Here is a 16,208-nt window from a genome sequence, read left to right on the forward strand (position 1 = left end):
TGGGTCGGTATATTGACGTTGTTTTTGGAAAATCCAAGCCAAAGAAAATAAAAAGATAAAATGGGAGGAAAATAAGTGAAAAAATAAATTTAAAATTAATAATTATTTTTATATGTTTTTTTTTTTAACTTTTCACTTATTTCTTCATAGAAAGATTAAATAATTTAAAATTATATAATTTTAAACTAATTTTAATTGTATTTAAATTTTATTTTCCTCTTTTATATAACAAATTAGATATAAGAAAATCATTTTTTAACATTTTTTTTCCTTCAGTACTTGTTAGGAACCAAACATAACTTAAGTAGAGCTTTAAACATGGTGCCAAGACTGCAGTTGTAGAACTAGCAATGCTCAAGAATGGGTAGAACCAAAACAAATTTAACCAAATACGAAAATATTGGTTTTTATGGATATATCGGTTTGTTGCATTTTCGGTCAAGCTTTTGTGTAAAAAGTAAAAATATAGGGTTCAAGGCCAGACTACCCACGAATCCAACAAAGCAGATGGCAACAAACCAACTCATAAACATCTATATCTAAATCCTAGCCTCCTTTTGCTGTTCTAACTAACAAGACTTGGCCATCCCCTTTGGTCACTTCTGGTACAGAAAATTCAGGGCGGTTTAATTTAGAATTACTTAACATATCACAACAGAAATTCACCCCACAGACTTTAACTTAGAAAACTAGTTCACCCCCTTTAAGGGTCTGTTGCCAAACCTCCCCTATATATAAAATCCCTGTTCCTTATTGGAGACACCAAGTTCCAAAACCTACATTCAATATCTCTCAATGGCATTGAGGCATCTTCACCTTCTGTTGGTTTTCTGTGTTTTTGGTACTAGCAATTACGCCTACTTCACCTTCCATTTCCTGTGATACTTCATTGATCTACACGTCTAAATATTAATACTAATGTTGTATTTTGGTTTTTTGTTCTTTCCTCAGGTGTTGACGCTGCTGTTTTCACCCTAAACAATGGATGTGGGGAGAGTATATGGCCAGGGATCCAACCTGGGTCTGGAACACCACAATTAATGGATGGAGGGTTTGAGCTAAGACCAGGTGAATCAGTAGATATCACTGCACCAGAAGGGTGGTCAGGCCGGTTTTGGGGTCGTCGGAGGTGTTCATTTGATGACTCTGGAAAGGGAAGCTGTGTGACTGGTGATTGTGGGGGTGTTCTAAAATGTGCTGGGGCAGGGGGTGCACCGCCTGCAACACTAGCGGAGTTTACCCTTGACAGCCCAGTAGATTTCTATGATGTTAGCCTAGTTGATGGCTACAACATGCCGGTTTCCATACTCCCTTCTGGTGGGTCTGGTGAGTGTAAGACAGTGAGATGTGTTTCGGACTTGAACCAGCACTGCCCCAAGGACCTGCAAGTTCTGAGGGATGGTCGTGTTGTGGCTTGTAACAGTGCATGCATGGCCTTCAACAAGCCTGAGTATTGCTGCTCTGGGGCATTCAGTACTCCTGATACCTGCAAGCCAACAGAGTATTCTAAAGTGTTCAAGGCTTCTTGTCCTACATCTTATAGCTATGCATACGATGACCCGACCAGCACTTTCACATGCAAAGGAGCTAACTACTTGATCAGATTTTGTTAAAGTTTATGCCACATTACACTAAGAAAAGAATAACAACCCTTCTATGCACATCATATAAACACAATGTAATGAAGATATGTTTTAACTACAGGCAAGCAAATATGCTTTGACCTCATGAATGAAGATTAGATTGAAATGAATTACACTACACTTGTGAGCACAAAGAAAACCCAGATTCATGATTCTTCTTGTAATGGATGGATGGCCTAGTCATGATTTATCATGGAGTCAAGGTGGCTAGAGGTTAGCTGGATTTGATGGTGTATCTAGTCACAGAGAGGGAGAGAGTACCAAAAAAGGATAAGGAAAAATAAGGAAGTTAAAATATACCTTGGTAAAATATACCTAAGAAGCAATAAATATTTTCTTTTCTAATGCAAGACTAAAGCAATTGAAGCATCATTGCAATTTATAAGGCTATATTCAATTTACTGAATGAACTCGGTGGAAAAGAAGGCCTGATGTTCATATTCATGCAACAGAGGCATTATAACACCCTGACTTGCCTCTACATTTCTCTTCACATCTAGTATAATGTCAGTCAGCTTTACGATAAAAGACATTACAAGTATGCCTCTTGATTTAGAACTAAAAGGAGAAAATGTCTGTGGCCAACACAGGTCATTTCTTGACAACTGAAAGTAAATCCCTTATGGAAGGAGCAACACCTATCCATCCATCCTATCAGTACAATTTGTATGTGAGCTCCTGCACCAAATTCATTTTCTTCAAATGCAAATTAGTAGAACGAACCACGGCATACTTAGGAGGGAAGTACCAACACTTATGAATTACAGGGGGATTGCACCATCACCACATTGGAACCTAAGCAAGGCACCTAAGGAGTGTAGAAAGCCACCATCTGTACATCCACACTTCTTATCTTTTGTTACTAATTTTCTTTAATTTCCTCAAGATTAAGATGTAACTTATAGTTAGAATACTGTTGGAAAGCACACAATCTCAAACATCAAAAGTTTTCCAACTAGCCAAGCAACAACTGAAAGTGATCTACACAATTCAAAACAGAGCATGCTTTTAAGCTTGAAATATTGAAGTTATGCACCATATTCTCCAAAGAACCTTGTACTAAGATTCTCTCTCAGGACGTTTTCCTATCATCTCAATCGAACAGCATTCAAGAAATTGGAGTCAGGACGTTTGCCTATCATCTCAATCGAACAGCATTCAAGAAATTGGAGTTTAGCATTTTGGAAAGAGCATATTCATCTCTGGCAAGTCATTTCTTGTGCAAAGAGGGGCAAAAATAGATTCTAATTATCCTAGTTGTCTTCACCATTATGAAGCCAGAAACAAAGGTGCTAAAGCACCATCATGCAACAGACATCTGGGGATCTTGTAGGAGTAATTTTCCTTAATCCAAATGAAGAGAAGGTAGATGAAATAGAATGGTGAATTAAGACTTAAAAGATGAGATGCAGTAATAATAGAAGTGATGAGTTGATCAATGCTCTATTGCAAGAGTGAAATCATTGACCAAAGACCTATGGCATTTGGTGTAGTAGAAATGAACTCAATTTTAGAGAAAATAATCCAACTTCCAGTCAGATCACAGAAAAACTGCTAGAATCTATGTGGATCATGAGAAAATTGAATTCTTTGAAGTTGAAATACTGCCTACGACTTTTGAGTTAAAACCTATAAGTTCATTTGGTGTATTCCACATGATGAGAACCAGTTTAAACTAAAATCAATGGGTCAAAAAAGAGAGACAAGGTACTATAGCAGAAAGGTTTATTGCTAATGTTGGTAGCAGATGAAGCTAATATTCAAGCTCAACCACTTGATTTTGTTCCCTAGATTTTCCAATTTAGACACTACTGAGTTACACTAGCTTGATCCACTTCATCTCTCACACATACTATCATTTTGCCAGGATCTATTTGTTGCAAGCACTGATAACTCAGCAGGAAGGATGCAATGGGCAATAGCCAAGCTCATTAACTATCCTGATGCATTCAAGGTCAGAGAAGAGATAGATTTAGTGGTTGGAGGAACTAGACTCGTTGAAAAATGAATTTTGCATATTGATATCAAAGATGTGTCGTTACAAAGATATGCACGATTAAGGTACATGGAAAATTGGGAATTGATTCCCTAAAATCAGTCCTGAAGATCAGGAAACAATGTCTTAAAAATATAAAAACAGAAAAAAATATGAACTTCCCTAAAATACAGCAATTACAGATTGTAATAAAATTCATAAATGAATGGTAATCTTAACAAACTTGCCAACAGAATCAGATATCCCAAACCTCCTCTACTTGCAAGCAGTTGTGAAAGAAACACTGAAGACTATACCTTCCATGCGCTGTGACAAGGAGAGAACACTGTAAAATTGTATAATTAGCTGATTCAATATACCTGAAAAAACTGCAGTAGAGATCAATCTCTATGCTAGCAGGAGAGACCCTGAGAAATGGTACGATCCTAATGAGTTCCACTGGAGGGGTTCTTGGTTTCCTCAGAAGAACGAGTGGATTTTGAACAACCTAAGGGAAAAACATTAATTTTGTCCCGTTTGGGTGTAGAAGTAGAGGCTGTCTTGGGATGTTGTTGGTGTCCAGTTCAATGCATTGTATGGTTGCTGCAGTTCAATGCTATGATTGAAAGGTTGGTGAAGATGGGGCTAAGCTGATATGCAATCTGGCCAGGCATGTCCTTGAGCATAGGTTACTCATTCATATGCCATACCATAGTCAACTTTAACCTTTTGAGGGATAGCTTTAGCATCACTCTTATTGAAAAAAAAAAAAAAAAAAGCTTTAGTATCACTCTTATCTGGGTATTTGAATCTACAATGGATACCATTATCATCTATGTCCCAGGTGTTCCAATGCTCTCTAGCTATATCTGAACATGTTATTCCATGTCTAAGAATGAATTATACATAAAAAGACGTAGCTTCTTAATGTATGTTTTGTCCAACCAACCAAGGCTGACTAAAGGACTCCAGAGCCTCTGCCATGAATCGTATCATCCAGCTGGAAACTGATAGTCATTCTAGAAATCCATTGATTCACCATTTCCCAAAAGTTTCCAGGGAAAAGAAACTAATTTAAAACAACTAAACCTTTAATGTTCATTGTCTTAGGTTAGAAACAACCATCTAAACCTTTAATGTTCATTGTCTTAGGTTAGAAACAACCATCTGTAAAAGAAAAAAGGATGTTATCCAGATTTATATGACACACTGAGTAAAGCTCTAAACCTGATGCCAAGACAGTTAAGTAGAACTATCAATGCTTAAGAAAGAAGTATAATCAAAGCAAATTCAAAATATGCTCTTCCAATCAAATTGATGACTCTCTTAGACCTAAAGTTTTTGTAGATTTTATTTCCCTATTGATCTAAAGGAAAAAGCATGCCACATGAGGTTTTGTCCTCAATGGAGTTGGGGTTTCAATCTTTTAAATCATTGGGCTTATTGTTAAAGCCAGAATGCCTAAAAACATTGTATCCCAAATACCTTGACTTAAACTGCACATTCTCTGAAACATCAGGACTTAGAAGGTTAAGAAGGTTACAATTCTCAATCAAAAGGTTATCTGATTTTCTGCCAAGTGTACGGTTAAAAACATTGGATTCAAGCCAAGACAATCCTCAAAAATCCAACAACCAAAGGCATGCCAGATGGCAACCGATCACTTCTCCAAACATCTATTTCTAAATCCTAGGCTCCTTTTGCTGTCCTAACTAACAATACTTGGCCACCCACTTTGGTTAAATCGGGTGTACTAAATCCAGGACAATTTTGGCCCTTAAAAACAGAATCTAGGCAATCTGTTAATTATATATCACTGTGAAAAACAGAACACTAATCACAACAGAAATTCACCCCCACACCTAATTTAGAAAACTGGCTCCCCCCTTCAAGGGTGTGTTGCTGAACCTCCCTATATAAATCTCTAGTCCTCTCTTATTTGAGACACCAAATTCCACAACCTACATTCATTATCCCCAATGACATTGTCATATATTCACCTTCTCTTGGTTTTCTATGTCTTTGGTAGTGGCAACTACAACAACTTCATGTTCCATTTCCTGTGACAAGTAGTAATGTTTTATTATCTTCTTTTTCTTCTCTAGTGTTGATGCAGTGAATTTCACACTGCAAAATAGATGAGGGAAGACTATATGGCCAGGGATCCAACCTGGATCTTGAAAACCTCAACTAATGGATGGCAGGCTTGAGTTAAGACCAGGTGAATCAGTAGATGTCAATGCACCACAGGCGTGGTCAGGCTGTTTTTGGGGTTGTTGCAGCTGATCATTTGATATCTCTAGGCTGTGTGACTGGTGATCATGGTGGGGTTCTAAAATGTGCTGGGGCAGGCGGTGCGCCACCCACAACCCTTGCAAAGTTTACCCTTAATAGCCCAGTAGATTTTTATGATGGCTACAACATGCCAGTTTCGATATTCCCTACAGGTGGGTCTGGTGAATGCAAGGTAGTGACATGTGTTTCAGACTTGAACTGGAACTGCCTCAAGGACCTGCAAGTTCTAAGAAATGGTTGTGTTGCAGCTTGTAACAGTGCATGCATGGCATTCAACAAGCCTGAGTATTGCTGCACTGGTGCTTACAGTACTCCTGTGACATGCAAGCCAACAGATCATTCTAAAGTGCTCAAGGTTTCTTGTCTTACATCTTATAGCTATGCATATGACAACCCGACAAGCACTTTTACATGCAAAGGAGCTAATTATGTGATCAGATTTTGTTGAAATTCATGTTATAGAGATAAAAATAAACACATTATACTATGAAAACAAGAACTTTTGCATGTACAGAATATATTGACATACTCACAATCTAATGAAGATACGTTTTAACTATAGGCAGGCAATATGCTTCAACCTTATGAAAGTAGATTGGATTCAAATGAATTATAGCGCATTTGTGAGCGTGAAGAGAACCCAGATTCATGATCATTTTTCTTGTTATGGATAGATGGAGTGGTTAAGTCTAGGGATTTATCATGTAGTCAAGGTGGACAGAGGTTGGTTAGATTTAAGAGTGTGTTTGGTAAGAGATAGGGAAAGGATAAGAAAGCATGGGCCATGTATCTCATTTACCTTAGTAAACGATTTAAAATATTTTCTTTCAAGTGTTAGATTTAACAGTTAGGCATTTTTATAACTCATAAGGCTTTCAGTCTGGTGAATAAACCCAGTGGAAAAGTGGCCCTGGTTTTCATATTCACCCAACAGAAAAGCATCATAACAAACCAAACTACCTCAAGTTTTCCCTTCACAAATTGAATAACTTGGATAAATTTTGCAATAGAAAGGCACAACAAGCACATTTCTTTTGATTTAGAACTGAAATAGGGCATTAGAAATGTTCAAGTGGTCTGTGGTCGATATGGGCTGGTTCTTCATGACCGAGAGCAATCCCTCATCTAAAGAGGGACAAAAACTATCCATCCTATCAGTACAATTTGTATGAGACCTCACACACAAGGTCATTTTTTCGTCAATCTTAAATAATCAAGTAGAAGGTACCAAGGCATACTTGGGTAGGGGGTACCAACAGTTATGAATTACATGGTGATGCGCACCATCACCACATTGAGACCTCACAAGGCACCTAAGGAATGTAAGGCACCATCATCAACAGATGAAACTTTTTACTCTTTATTACTCTTTCAGGAAGTTCAGAACATCAACCTTGATTTGTAATTCAACTACCCAAGTAGCAGCTGAAACAAATATACTAAGTTCAGACAGATCGTGCTTTGTAGTTTAAATGGTCATGAAGTATACAACATATTGTTCTGAAACACCTTCAGCTAAGCTTTGTCTTTTCAGGGCTCTTTTATATGATTTCAATTTATCAATATTAAAAAATTTGGAGTTTTGACATTTTTGGTCATGTGTGTTATTTTATTTATTTATTTTTGATAAATAACCGAATATATTTAAAGAGCCAAAAGAACTAGCGCACAAGAGTACCCAAGACATATACAATGAGCACCAAGTCATTTGTTGAAAAGAGCATATTCATCTCCCACCGAGTCATTGCTTTTGCATAGAGGGACAAACAACCATCCTGATTGTCCTAGTTGTTTTAGTGATGAGGATGGGCATTAGTATTAGTTGGAATTAAATTAAGATTAGCATTTCTTGGAGTCAAATTAGGAGTAGCTAATTAGGTTATAGGAAAATTAGAACTAGAGTCATAATACACTATTAGAATCCTAGTAGATTTTAGATTTATTTGAGAAGTCTATAAATAAGGCTAATTGGTGTAAATCAAAGTATAGATTGATTATTAATAATATTACATTTTCTTGCATACTTTGCAAATTTCAATGATTAGACTCCATTGATTTTCTTCTAGGTGAGACTCCTATAAGGCCTTAGTGCGACTCTAAGGTTCTATCCCTTCTTCTCGTTATCTTTTTTCTCTATATTTTATTTTATTTTGCTACCATAAACTTTGTCCCCTGCTCCTCTCCTTAAACCCTAAAAGATAAAAACCCAAGCCCACCTATTTGATTGTAGGCAACCATCCTAGGGTTGTCCTACATCACTTAGCCATAATGAAACCAAACCGGATGGTTTTGAAGTGATATCATGCAAGATAGTTTGAGTCTTTATAGGAGTAAATTGCTCTAATCTGGATGAAGAGAAGGTAGATGTAGCAGAATGATAATTAAGATTTATACGATGGGAGAGTAACAATAGAGTTGAAATGTTTTTCCATTTCTATGGCAAAGTGCGTTGTATGGATTGTGGGTCCACTATTTAGTATGTTAAAGTTTTTGGATTAAATTGGTAGCATAACATGGCTCTGATAAACTAGATGTCTGGAGTTCGAGTCACTTTATCTATCTATTCCTCCATCTCCTTTATCCATAATCCAGAATCTTAAATTTTCATTTCGACTTGAGGGTAGAGTTGTGCATGCAGGGTTGGGGTGTGTTAGCCTGGCATAAATTGTGGGTTTATTACCTAAAAGATATAAACTAGCATAACAAGGTGAAATAACTAAAATTTAGAGAAAACAATCCAACTTCCTCTGGGATCATGAAAAAAATTGAGAACTTTTGGGCGTTGAACCTTATAACTTTGTTTGGTGGATTCCATGTAATAACAACCAGTTCAAACTAAAAATTGATCAGTCACAAAAAAGATACAAGTTACTATAGCTATTATCATTAGGGATCTAAAGACTTTCCTTAAACTGTACATATTCAGTAGCTTTATAGCCACTACATGGTTCCTATTCTAGATATGCTGGGATTAAAAATGATCCTCTATTAGCAAAGCCTAAGAGGCCAAAAAAGGTAAGAACTGAGAAAAATTGTAAACGTATGAACAGTAAGTCCACTATTCCTTGGCATATTGGCATTCAATCTCAGATTTTCCAAATATTATAAGGAAAACTGATATGGATGTCAAGCTTATGTATATGGACAGAGAAGGAACTATGGCAGCTGATTTTTTAATAAGGATACAGTTTGAAGGGTGAGAGAATTTGAACTACTGATTACCCAATGGAAATAGGGACAATAATTTCTGCAGATTTAACTCATTCCTCTCCCAAGGAGTCATTAAAAATCTCCCAAACAAAACTAAATGAAAAATAAAAAAGACACTTAATAGTGCAATGTGGCTGAACATTATCAAGGAAAATATAGACAGTCTTGGCCCTTTTGGTTTAAAAACACATAATATCACATGAAATTAATAACAATACTGTAAGTTTGAGTTCTCCAAAATCTATATGCCAGTGAATTGGCAACACTAAACAGCTCCTTGCAAAAGGAGCAAATGTTTAGCTGATATGCCAGGAGTGCCATGTCATCATCTCCTGGAAGATGGAAATTTTCCACCATGTCAAATAAGATTAAAAGAAAGCTTATAAAGTGGGAAAATAACTCAAAAATAAGCATTACCAAAACTATAAACAGCAGCAATCAACTTGTCACTTGACAAAAGGGAAGTAGTTCTATGAAGACAAGCAACAGTTGTATTTACTGCCTTCAGATTTGGGCTCCTTTCCAGGGACAATAATCTTGGTTCCCTTGAGAAGTGATGAATTGCCTCCAGATTCCACTTCTTCATTGGCGACAAGAGTCTTCTTGCTGATGATTCGATAAATCTCCGTGAGTACTGAAAGGAATGCAGTTTCAACATTGGTAGCTTCAAGAGCAGATGTCTCCATAAAGAAGAGGTTCTCTCTCTCAGCAAACTCTTTTGCATCCTCAGTGGGTACAGCTTGAAGGGTCCCCAGGTCAGACTTGTTGCCTACTAGCATGATGACAATATTTTTGTCAGCATGGCCTCGCAATTCCTGTAACCACCTTGCCACATGATCAAATGATTGACGCTTGGTTATGTCATAGACCAGCATTGCCCCCACAGCTCCTCTGTAGTAAGCACTTGTCACTGCTCGATATCTAAAATCATCACCAAGGGTGAACAGGGAAAACAAACACATCTTGTGTCAGGTCTGACAGGCAAAATAGTAAGGATTAACTATTTAGATATTAAATTTTTGTGTCACAGTTGCAGAGAAGTTGATCACTTGATAATATTCATTTTTTTTTTTGGGGGTAAGAAACCATGCAAAAAATAATAATACTAAGGGGAGAAAGTTGCAACCATGGAGAATGATTCCTTCAAAAAGCCAACCCAAAGGCACCTCAAAAGAAAACCAAAAAAAAAAAAAAAAAGAGAAAAAAGAAAAGAAAGAAAAACACAAATAAAGAGCTCCAATCAATGATCTTGATGTCTCTAACATGCTTGCATCCTCTTAACTAAGAAATCCACTTCTTGGTTACTCTCTCTCTCACTATTGCCCTTCTTTATCCAATCAATTATACCTAAGGCATCCCCCTCCAGAAGAAGTACCTCAACCCAAAGAAGACCCTTCCTCGAAACCTTCCAAAAATAGACAAAACAGATGCTGGCTTAGAAAATGGAGAAGATGGCATTACCATCCATGTTTCTAAAAATACCTCTGCTCCCTAACTGACAGGGTTTTCAAGGGAAGATTCATCGCATTAAATTCTACTTTCCCCTCGTAAATGGCCTCCATGAAAAGCAAGGATCATCTCCTGATGAAAGTAGGAGCAAATCAATTTCCAATCCTCAATGATTTTATTTTAGGAATTACCTTCAACTCTTTACTGTTGGAGCCTCAGAAGGATGCAAGAATGAACAACTTACCCCAAATGTTCCCATTTTATGTATTGAGGTTCTTCAAATGGTTTTTTGTTTTATTCTATTTTATTTATTTTGAAGCTTCATCTCATAGTAGAAACTAAAACTAAAAGCAGAATCAGCATTTATAGGGTTCCAAAAATTAACTGAGTATGATAAGTAAAAATTTACAGGATGACTGAGCAAGTCAACCAGCAATATTTATGCACAACCACAAACAGTACACCAAAGAGCCTGACTAAGCCTCAACAATGACATGAATCAATCAATTAATCAACACATTGTCCCAACTATTAGAGGTCAGCAAAAACGATTCTATTCCAGTTGAATATTCCAAAATGATTACCTTCTACCAAGCATAAGACTATTGTTCATGTCTTTCTTAGCATTCATCTTCTTTCTTCTATCATCTTCAATTTGTACTAGCTTCCATTTCTCACCTAAGTGCACATTGGTCTCTCCAGGTTAGAGACCAAACATCTCAATCAGCCCTCATGTGGTATCTTCATATTTTCCTTTTTTACATTTTTCATGATATACAAATTGTGATTCTTATTAACAGTCTTCTCATTCATCTATCTCGATGCCATCAAATGAAGTCCTTGTGTCTTCTTGACCTTATAATATGCTCCATAAACTATTACTTTTCTTACTGCATTTGAAGGCAGAACTTTAGTTTCCAAATTCTAATCTTATGGCAATACCCTCTTTACAATCTCACCATTAAGAATTATTAAGCCAACTTACCCAGAAGAGGCCTCTATGGTGTTTTCTGGATATCAATCTTATCATTATTTCATCTTAATAAAATTAGAATTCCATGTGTTCTAGCCTATAAAAGAATTTTCTGCTTTGATTAGACTTAAGCCCCTTAAATCCCAAGGCAACCCTCCATTATGATAGAATTTATTATTTGGCCAGCTTGCAATATCTATCTATGAATTATCCACATCAAGAAAACACATTTTGTACACAACTTGCTAAGTTATCTACAGGTGCATCTTAACAGTAGGGATACTATAAGGATAAGTAAAACTATTTTGAAGTGCCATATGTTCCCCCCAACACCAAAATCTACAGTAGCTAAAAATTATTGTCTGCACATATTTTATAACCCAATTGGATGCTCTTCACATCACACAATTATAGGATAATACAGATCATTTACCATAAAGAAGACACAGTACAAAGAAGGATTCAAAGCAGATACTGCATGGAACCATGCAGTTCCCTGGAACTAGATTAATCTATGGCAATGGGGCGAGTTTTTTTTGGATACCTATCTTGTCCCTAATAGAACGGGTTTGGGAAAAGATAAACGGATATGGGTGGGTTCGGAAATTTTTTAAAACCTAGGGCAGGTTCTAGGCAGGTTTGGATATTGCCTTGCCTTGCCCCACCCTGTTTATATTTATAATTTTAAAAATATTTTAATTTAATTTATTTTTTATTTTTCCCTTTTTTTAACAAATAAAATTAAAAAATTAATTCTCATTTAAAACAAATTATAAAAATTAAAATATTTATTTTTTTATAAATTATATTTACTTTTAATATGATTTAAATTCTTTAAAAAATTTTAAAAATTAAACGGGGTGGAGTGGGTATGGGAAAATTTCTCATACCGGCCAAGCCCTGCCCTACCTTTCAATTGTTTTTGGGATGGGGATGGAAATATGTTTAAATAATCAGGACGGAGTCAAGATGAGGGTGGCCAGTCCAAAACCCCATCTTGTTGTCATCCCTAGATGGATGAACGGTCTCTGCTGCAAGCAAAAGAATAGTGTAAAGTCCATTCAAAATTAAAAATGTATCCATTCAACTCGAAAGGGTTCCTCATCAACTTGGAAGGTTATAATACCCATGGTTGTAAATGATATTACTGAGAACAGATGGTACTTCTGTCAATGTCTTTTATACAAGATAAAAGGTAAAGAAACATTCAGCTAAGGAACTCTTTATGAGCTAATTATGCAGTCCTTTAAGTTGAGTTATTTAGAAAGAAATCAAGAAAAGGACACATTATTGGTAACTGTTTCTACAATATGCATCCACCAATTTCACAAGGAGAATTAACAAAAGGATTTAGGGTCAGCCACATGGATACTCTTTTGTCATTCTACTCTATCTAGGGTCATACTTTCTATCAAACTATAAGTGAACATGCTTATTCTCTGGATACCTCAATCCACATCTCCTTTTGGTCTTCCCTCATCCTTGTATACTTTTTCACTCACCTACACTATATTGTTACCCTATACTAGTGAATTTGTTTCTAACAAACATGGCTAAACAATCTAAACTCATTTTTTACTCAGTTCCCAGTCGGTACTACCTGTCTGCATTCCTGTAATCCCACCCAATCTTGCCTTGCCACTGGCACTTAAACTTGTTTAGCCATGCCCACAGAAACAATAAATTTCAACATCTGGATTTTCAAATGCACTTATCCATAAAAATACCCTTCAATTGTACAGAAATTCTATAAAAAGTCACATTGGTCAGTTGGTAACTGACAATGAAACTGTTGGAGAGTGATATATACATTGTGAACCCAAATCCTATGAACTTAAGTTTTTAGGAAAATTGATAATTCAATATGGTATCCGTGCATCTTTGGCAGGAGGTCATGTGTTCAAACCTAACCACCATACCTTTATCAAGCCCACCTGTAAGCTCCCAACAAAAAAAAAAAAAAAGAGGCTACACGTGAACCCAAATCCTACAAGTGAGGGAGGGTAGAGAGTATGATATCCATCGTGTACCCAAATCCTACAATGTATTTCTGTTGGCAAAATTTTTAAATTCAAAATTAACTAGTCTAAATCAAGTTGGATGGACTAGAACCTCCTAAAGTGCCCAGTTACCAAAACAACCCATCAGCTACAAATCAATAGAAGAGCTACAAACAACTTACCCAATCTAGATCCTGAGGACCAGAAGAGGAGAAAACATCATGAATTATGGAATTATCCGAAACTCACGCTTATCCTCATCAAACGTAGATAAACCATATCACACCGCACAAAATAGCCCCAAACTTCAACACAATCAAACGAAAAACAGCCATCACAGCTAAAAAACTCAACAGTTCTCCATTACTAAACCAAACAAGAAATCGAAGCACAAACCTTTCCTGCCCAGCAGTGTCCCAAATCTGGGCCTTCACGGTCTTGTGATCTATAACAAGCGTTTTGGTCTGGAATTCAACCCCAATCGTAGCTTTGGAGTCCAAATTAAATTCGTTCCGAGCAAACCGCGCCAAGAGCTGCGATTTTCCCACCGCAGAGTCTCCGATCAACACCACCTTGAACACGTAGTCGATCTTCTGACTGTAATCTCCCTTGTAAAAATTCGACATCTTCCAAAAAACCAAAGAAGAAATCGAACCAAGCAGTGACCAAATCAGATGGTGCTGCTAGGGTTAGGGTTTTTGGAAGAAAAGTAGAAGAGAAAAATGGGAATCAAGTATTGACAGTTGACATTTGAGTGGGCGTGTATTGTGCGTTATATATACCATGCTGCTTTTGGAGTTTGCCAGTTTGGAAAGTGCGAGGGAAAGTTCCAACGGTTTGTGTGGACCCTTTTTAACGGTTTTCTCATTGGCCATTCTCAAATTTTCTACTCTCTTGTTTGGTTTCCAAGAAAATATGTGAATATTTAAAATTTTGGAGTAAATTCCACTTTACTCAACTAAAAATGGGTTGAAAATCAACAATAAAGTGATACCAAACAGATTTTCAATTTTGGTAATTCAAACTAATGATGAAATTTGAACAAATTTTTAATTTTGGTCATTAAAAGTAGGTATTGAAAAAAATTCCTTCCAATACAATAACCTAACCATAAGAAAAAAAAATGTGATAAAATTATCACAAAGGATTGTGTCAACTTATGCGCACCTCTACTAATCCGAGCAAACCCAAGGTCGAACCAACTGAGCTACCCTTAGGGTTATTATATTATTTGCTTTTTAAGTATTTTTAAAAATTAAACTCATTTCTTTGAAAACAAATTTCCTAGAATCATAGTATAAATAATCTAACCTTAAAAGTTAAGACATTAACTAAACTATTTTGTTAATAATTGATATCAATTTAAAATTAAAAATTTTAGGAAATGAGACAAACTATAATCCTAAATCATGTTTACCTTTTTTTGTTTATTAGCTTGATAATTTTTTTACATCTTAATTAAGTAATTAAAAAACATATTTTTCATAGTATCTATGTCTAACATCACGAATCTATTTACAGATTTACTTTTTGAATATACATATTTAATAAGAATAAGGAAAGTCAATCAAATACGAAAATCATGGGATTGTAATTAATATATCATTTATTTTAGTTAGTTTCATTTTCTTATTTTAATTAGTTTTCTTTTCGTATTTTTTATATTTGGTAGTAATTAGTATATCCTTTGTTTTAGTTAATTTCCTTTTCTTATTTTTGGTAGTTTTAATTTCATTGTATGCTAGGACAAGTATATATTACACAGACACTTCATCAATGAAAGTTAGAAACCATTTGATAATTTCTTCATTTTCTTGTATTTGCTTTATGGTATCAAAGCATCTCTAAGCTCTCATAGGTAAAATTCCTTAAATGGTTGAAACGACACAAAATCAATCTTTCTCTTTTACCTCTTCAAACACATCCTTTTCTCCTCAAATACGTCCGTCCATTCTCAACCCCTATGACAATATTTCATCTTTCATATTAATCAATATGGCTACCCAGATTTTTCTCAAACTCAATTCAACAAACTACTCATCATAGTGTTTTCAATTCAATGTCATCCTTATTGGTTATGATTTAATGTGATTTATTGATGGAACCCGCCCTTATCCTCCTCTCTTTCTCAACAACACCACAAATCTTGAAATTCCTTGCAGGTTAAATAAGATCAACTCATTCTTAGTGTCATTGTTGCCTCTCTTTCTCTCACTCTCATTTGGTTCATCACATCCGCACGAACCTCCCATGAGGCTTGAACAACTTTGGCTAACACTTATACCATACCATCACGTGGTCGACTCACTACATTCAAATGACAACTTAGACTCCTCACCAAAGGCATTCAATCAATCACATAATATTTGGATTTTATCGGAACCATTTTTAACAAACTCACTTGTTCAACATTCCACCAAATCATAAAGATTTTATCTTACAAATCCTTGGTGGTCTAGATGATGACTACAAGGATCTCTGCTCCACCCTTTGTGTTTGTGAAAGTCCAGTCATCTTTGACGAATTACATGAGAAGTTCCTCAATCATGAAGCACATTTCAAATATGAAGCGGAGAATAACATTTCCAAGACACCTATTAGCGCCTACTCTACCTTCAAACCACTCTCACAAACCTAAACCCCATAACCAACATCGACCACCT

The 16,208-nt window shown here is 36.0% G+C and overlaps 3 protein-coding genes across 4 annotated transcripts; 2 read left to right on the forward strand and 1 right to left on the reverse strand.

Annotated features, from left to right (window-relative positions):
* Positions 1-746: 746 nt before the first annotated feature.
* Positions 747-1,761, forward strand: LOC117929115 (pathogenesis-related thaumatin-like protein 3.5). Its single transcript, XM_034849329.1, has 2 exons — positions 747-841; positions 952-1,761. The coding sequence occupies exons 1-2, from the start codon at positions 796-798 to the stop codon at positions 1,611-1,613; spliced, it is 708 nt and encodes a 235-aa protein (XP_034705220.1). The 5' UTR covers positions 747-795; the 3' UTR covers positions 1,614-1,761.
* A 3,910-nt stretch (positions 1,762-5,671) lies between these two features.
* On the forward strand, positions 5,672-6,390 carry LOC117927630 (pathogenesis-related thaumatin-like protein 3.5). Its single transcript, XM_034847248.1, has one exon. It carries the CDS (start codon positions 5,852-5,854, stop codon positions 6,359-6,361), a length of 510 nt encoding a protein of 169 aa, XP_034703139.1. The 5' UTR covers positions 5,672-5,851; the 3' UTR covers positions 6,362-6,390.
* Positions 6,391-9,226: 2,836 nt separating this feature from the next.
* LOC117927629 (ras-related protein RGP1-like) lies at positions 9,227-14,365 on the reverse strand. Of its 2 annotated transcripts, XR_004653378.1 has the most exons (3): positions 13,942-14,365; positions 9,541-10,044; positions 9,227-9,455 (listed from the first exon to the last, which is right to left on the reverse strand). XR_004653378.1 is itself a non-coding variant. In XM_034847247.1 (2 exons), the coding sequence occupies exons 1-2, from the start codon at positions 14,169-14,171 to the stop codon at positions 9,594-9,596; spliced, it is 681 nt and encodes a 226-aa protein (XP_034703138.1). In that variant the 5' UTR covers positions 14,172-14,364; the 3' UTR covers positions 9,227-9,593. The 2 variants fall into 2 exon arrangements, 1 of the variants encoding a protein (XP_034703138.1); XM_034847247.1 differs by having other exon boundaries at positions 9,227-10,044; positions 13,942-14,364.
* Positions 14,366-16,208: the final 1,843 nt, after the last annotated feature.

This window comes from Vitis riparia, chromosome 13, assembly GCF_004353265.1.
Source record: "Vitis riparia cultivar Riparia Gloire de Montpellier isolate 1030 chromosome 13, EGFV_Vit.rip_1.0, whole genome shotgun sequence".
Taxonomy (NCBI): Eukaryota; Viridiplantae; Streptophyta; class Magnoliopsida; order Vitales; family Vitaceae; genus Vitis; species Vitis riparia.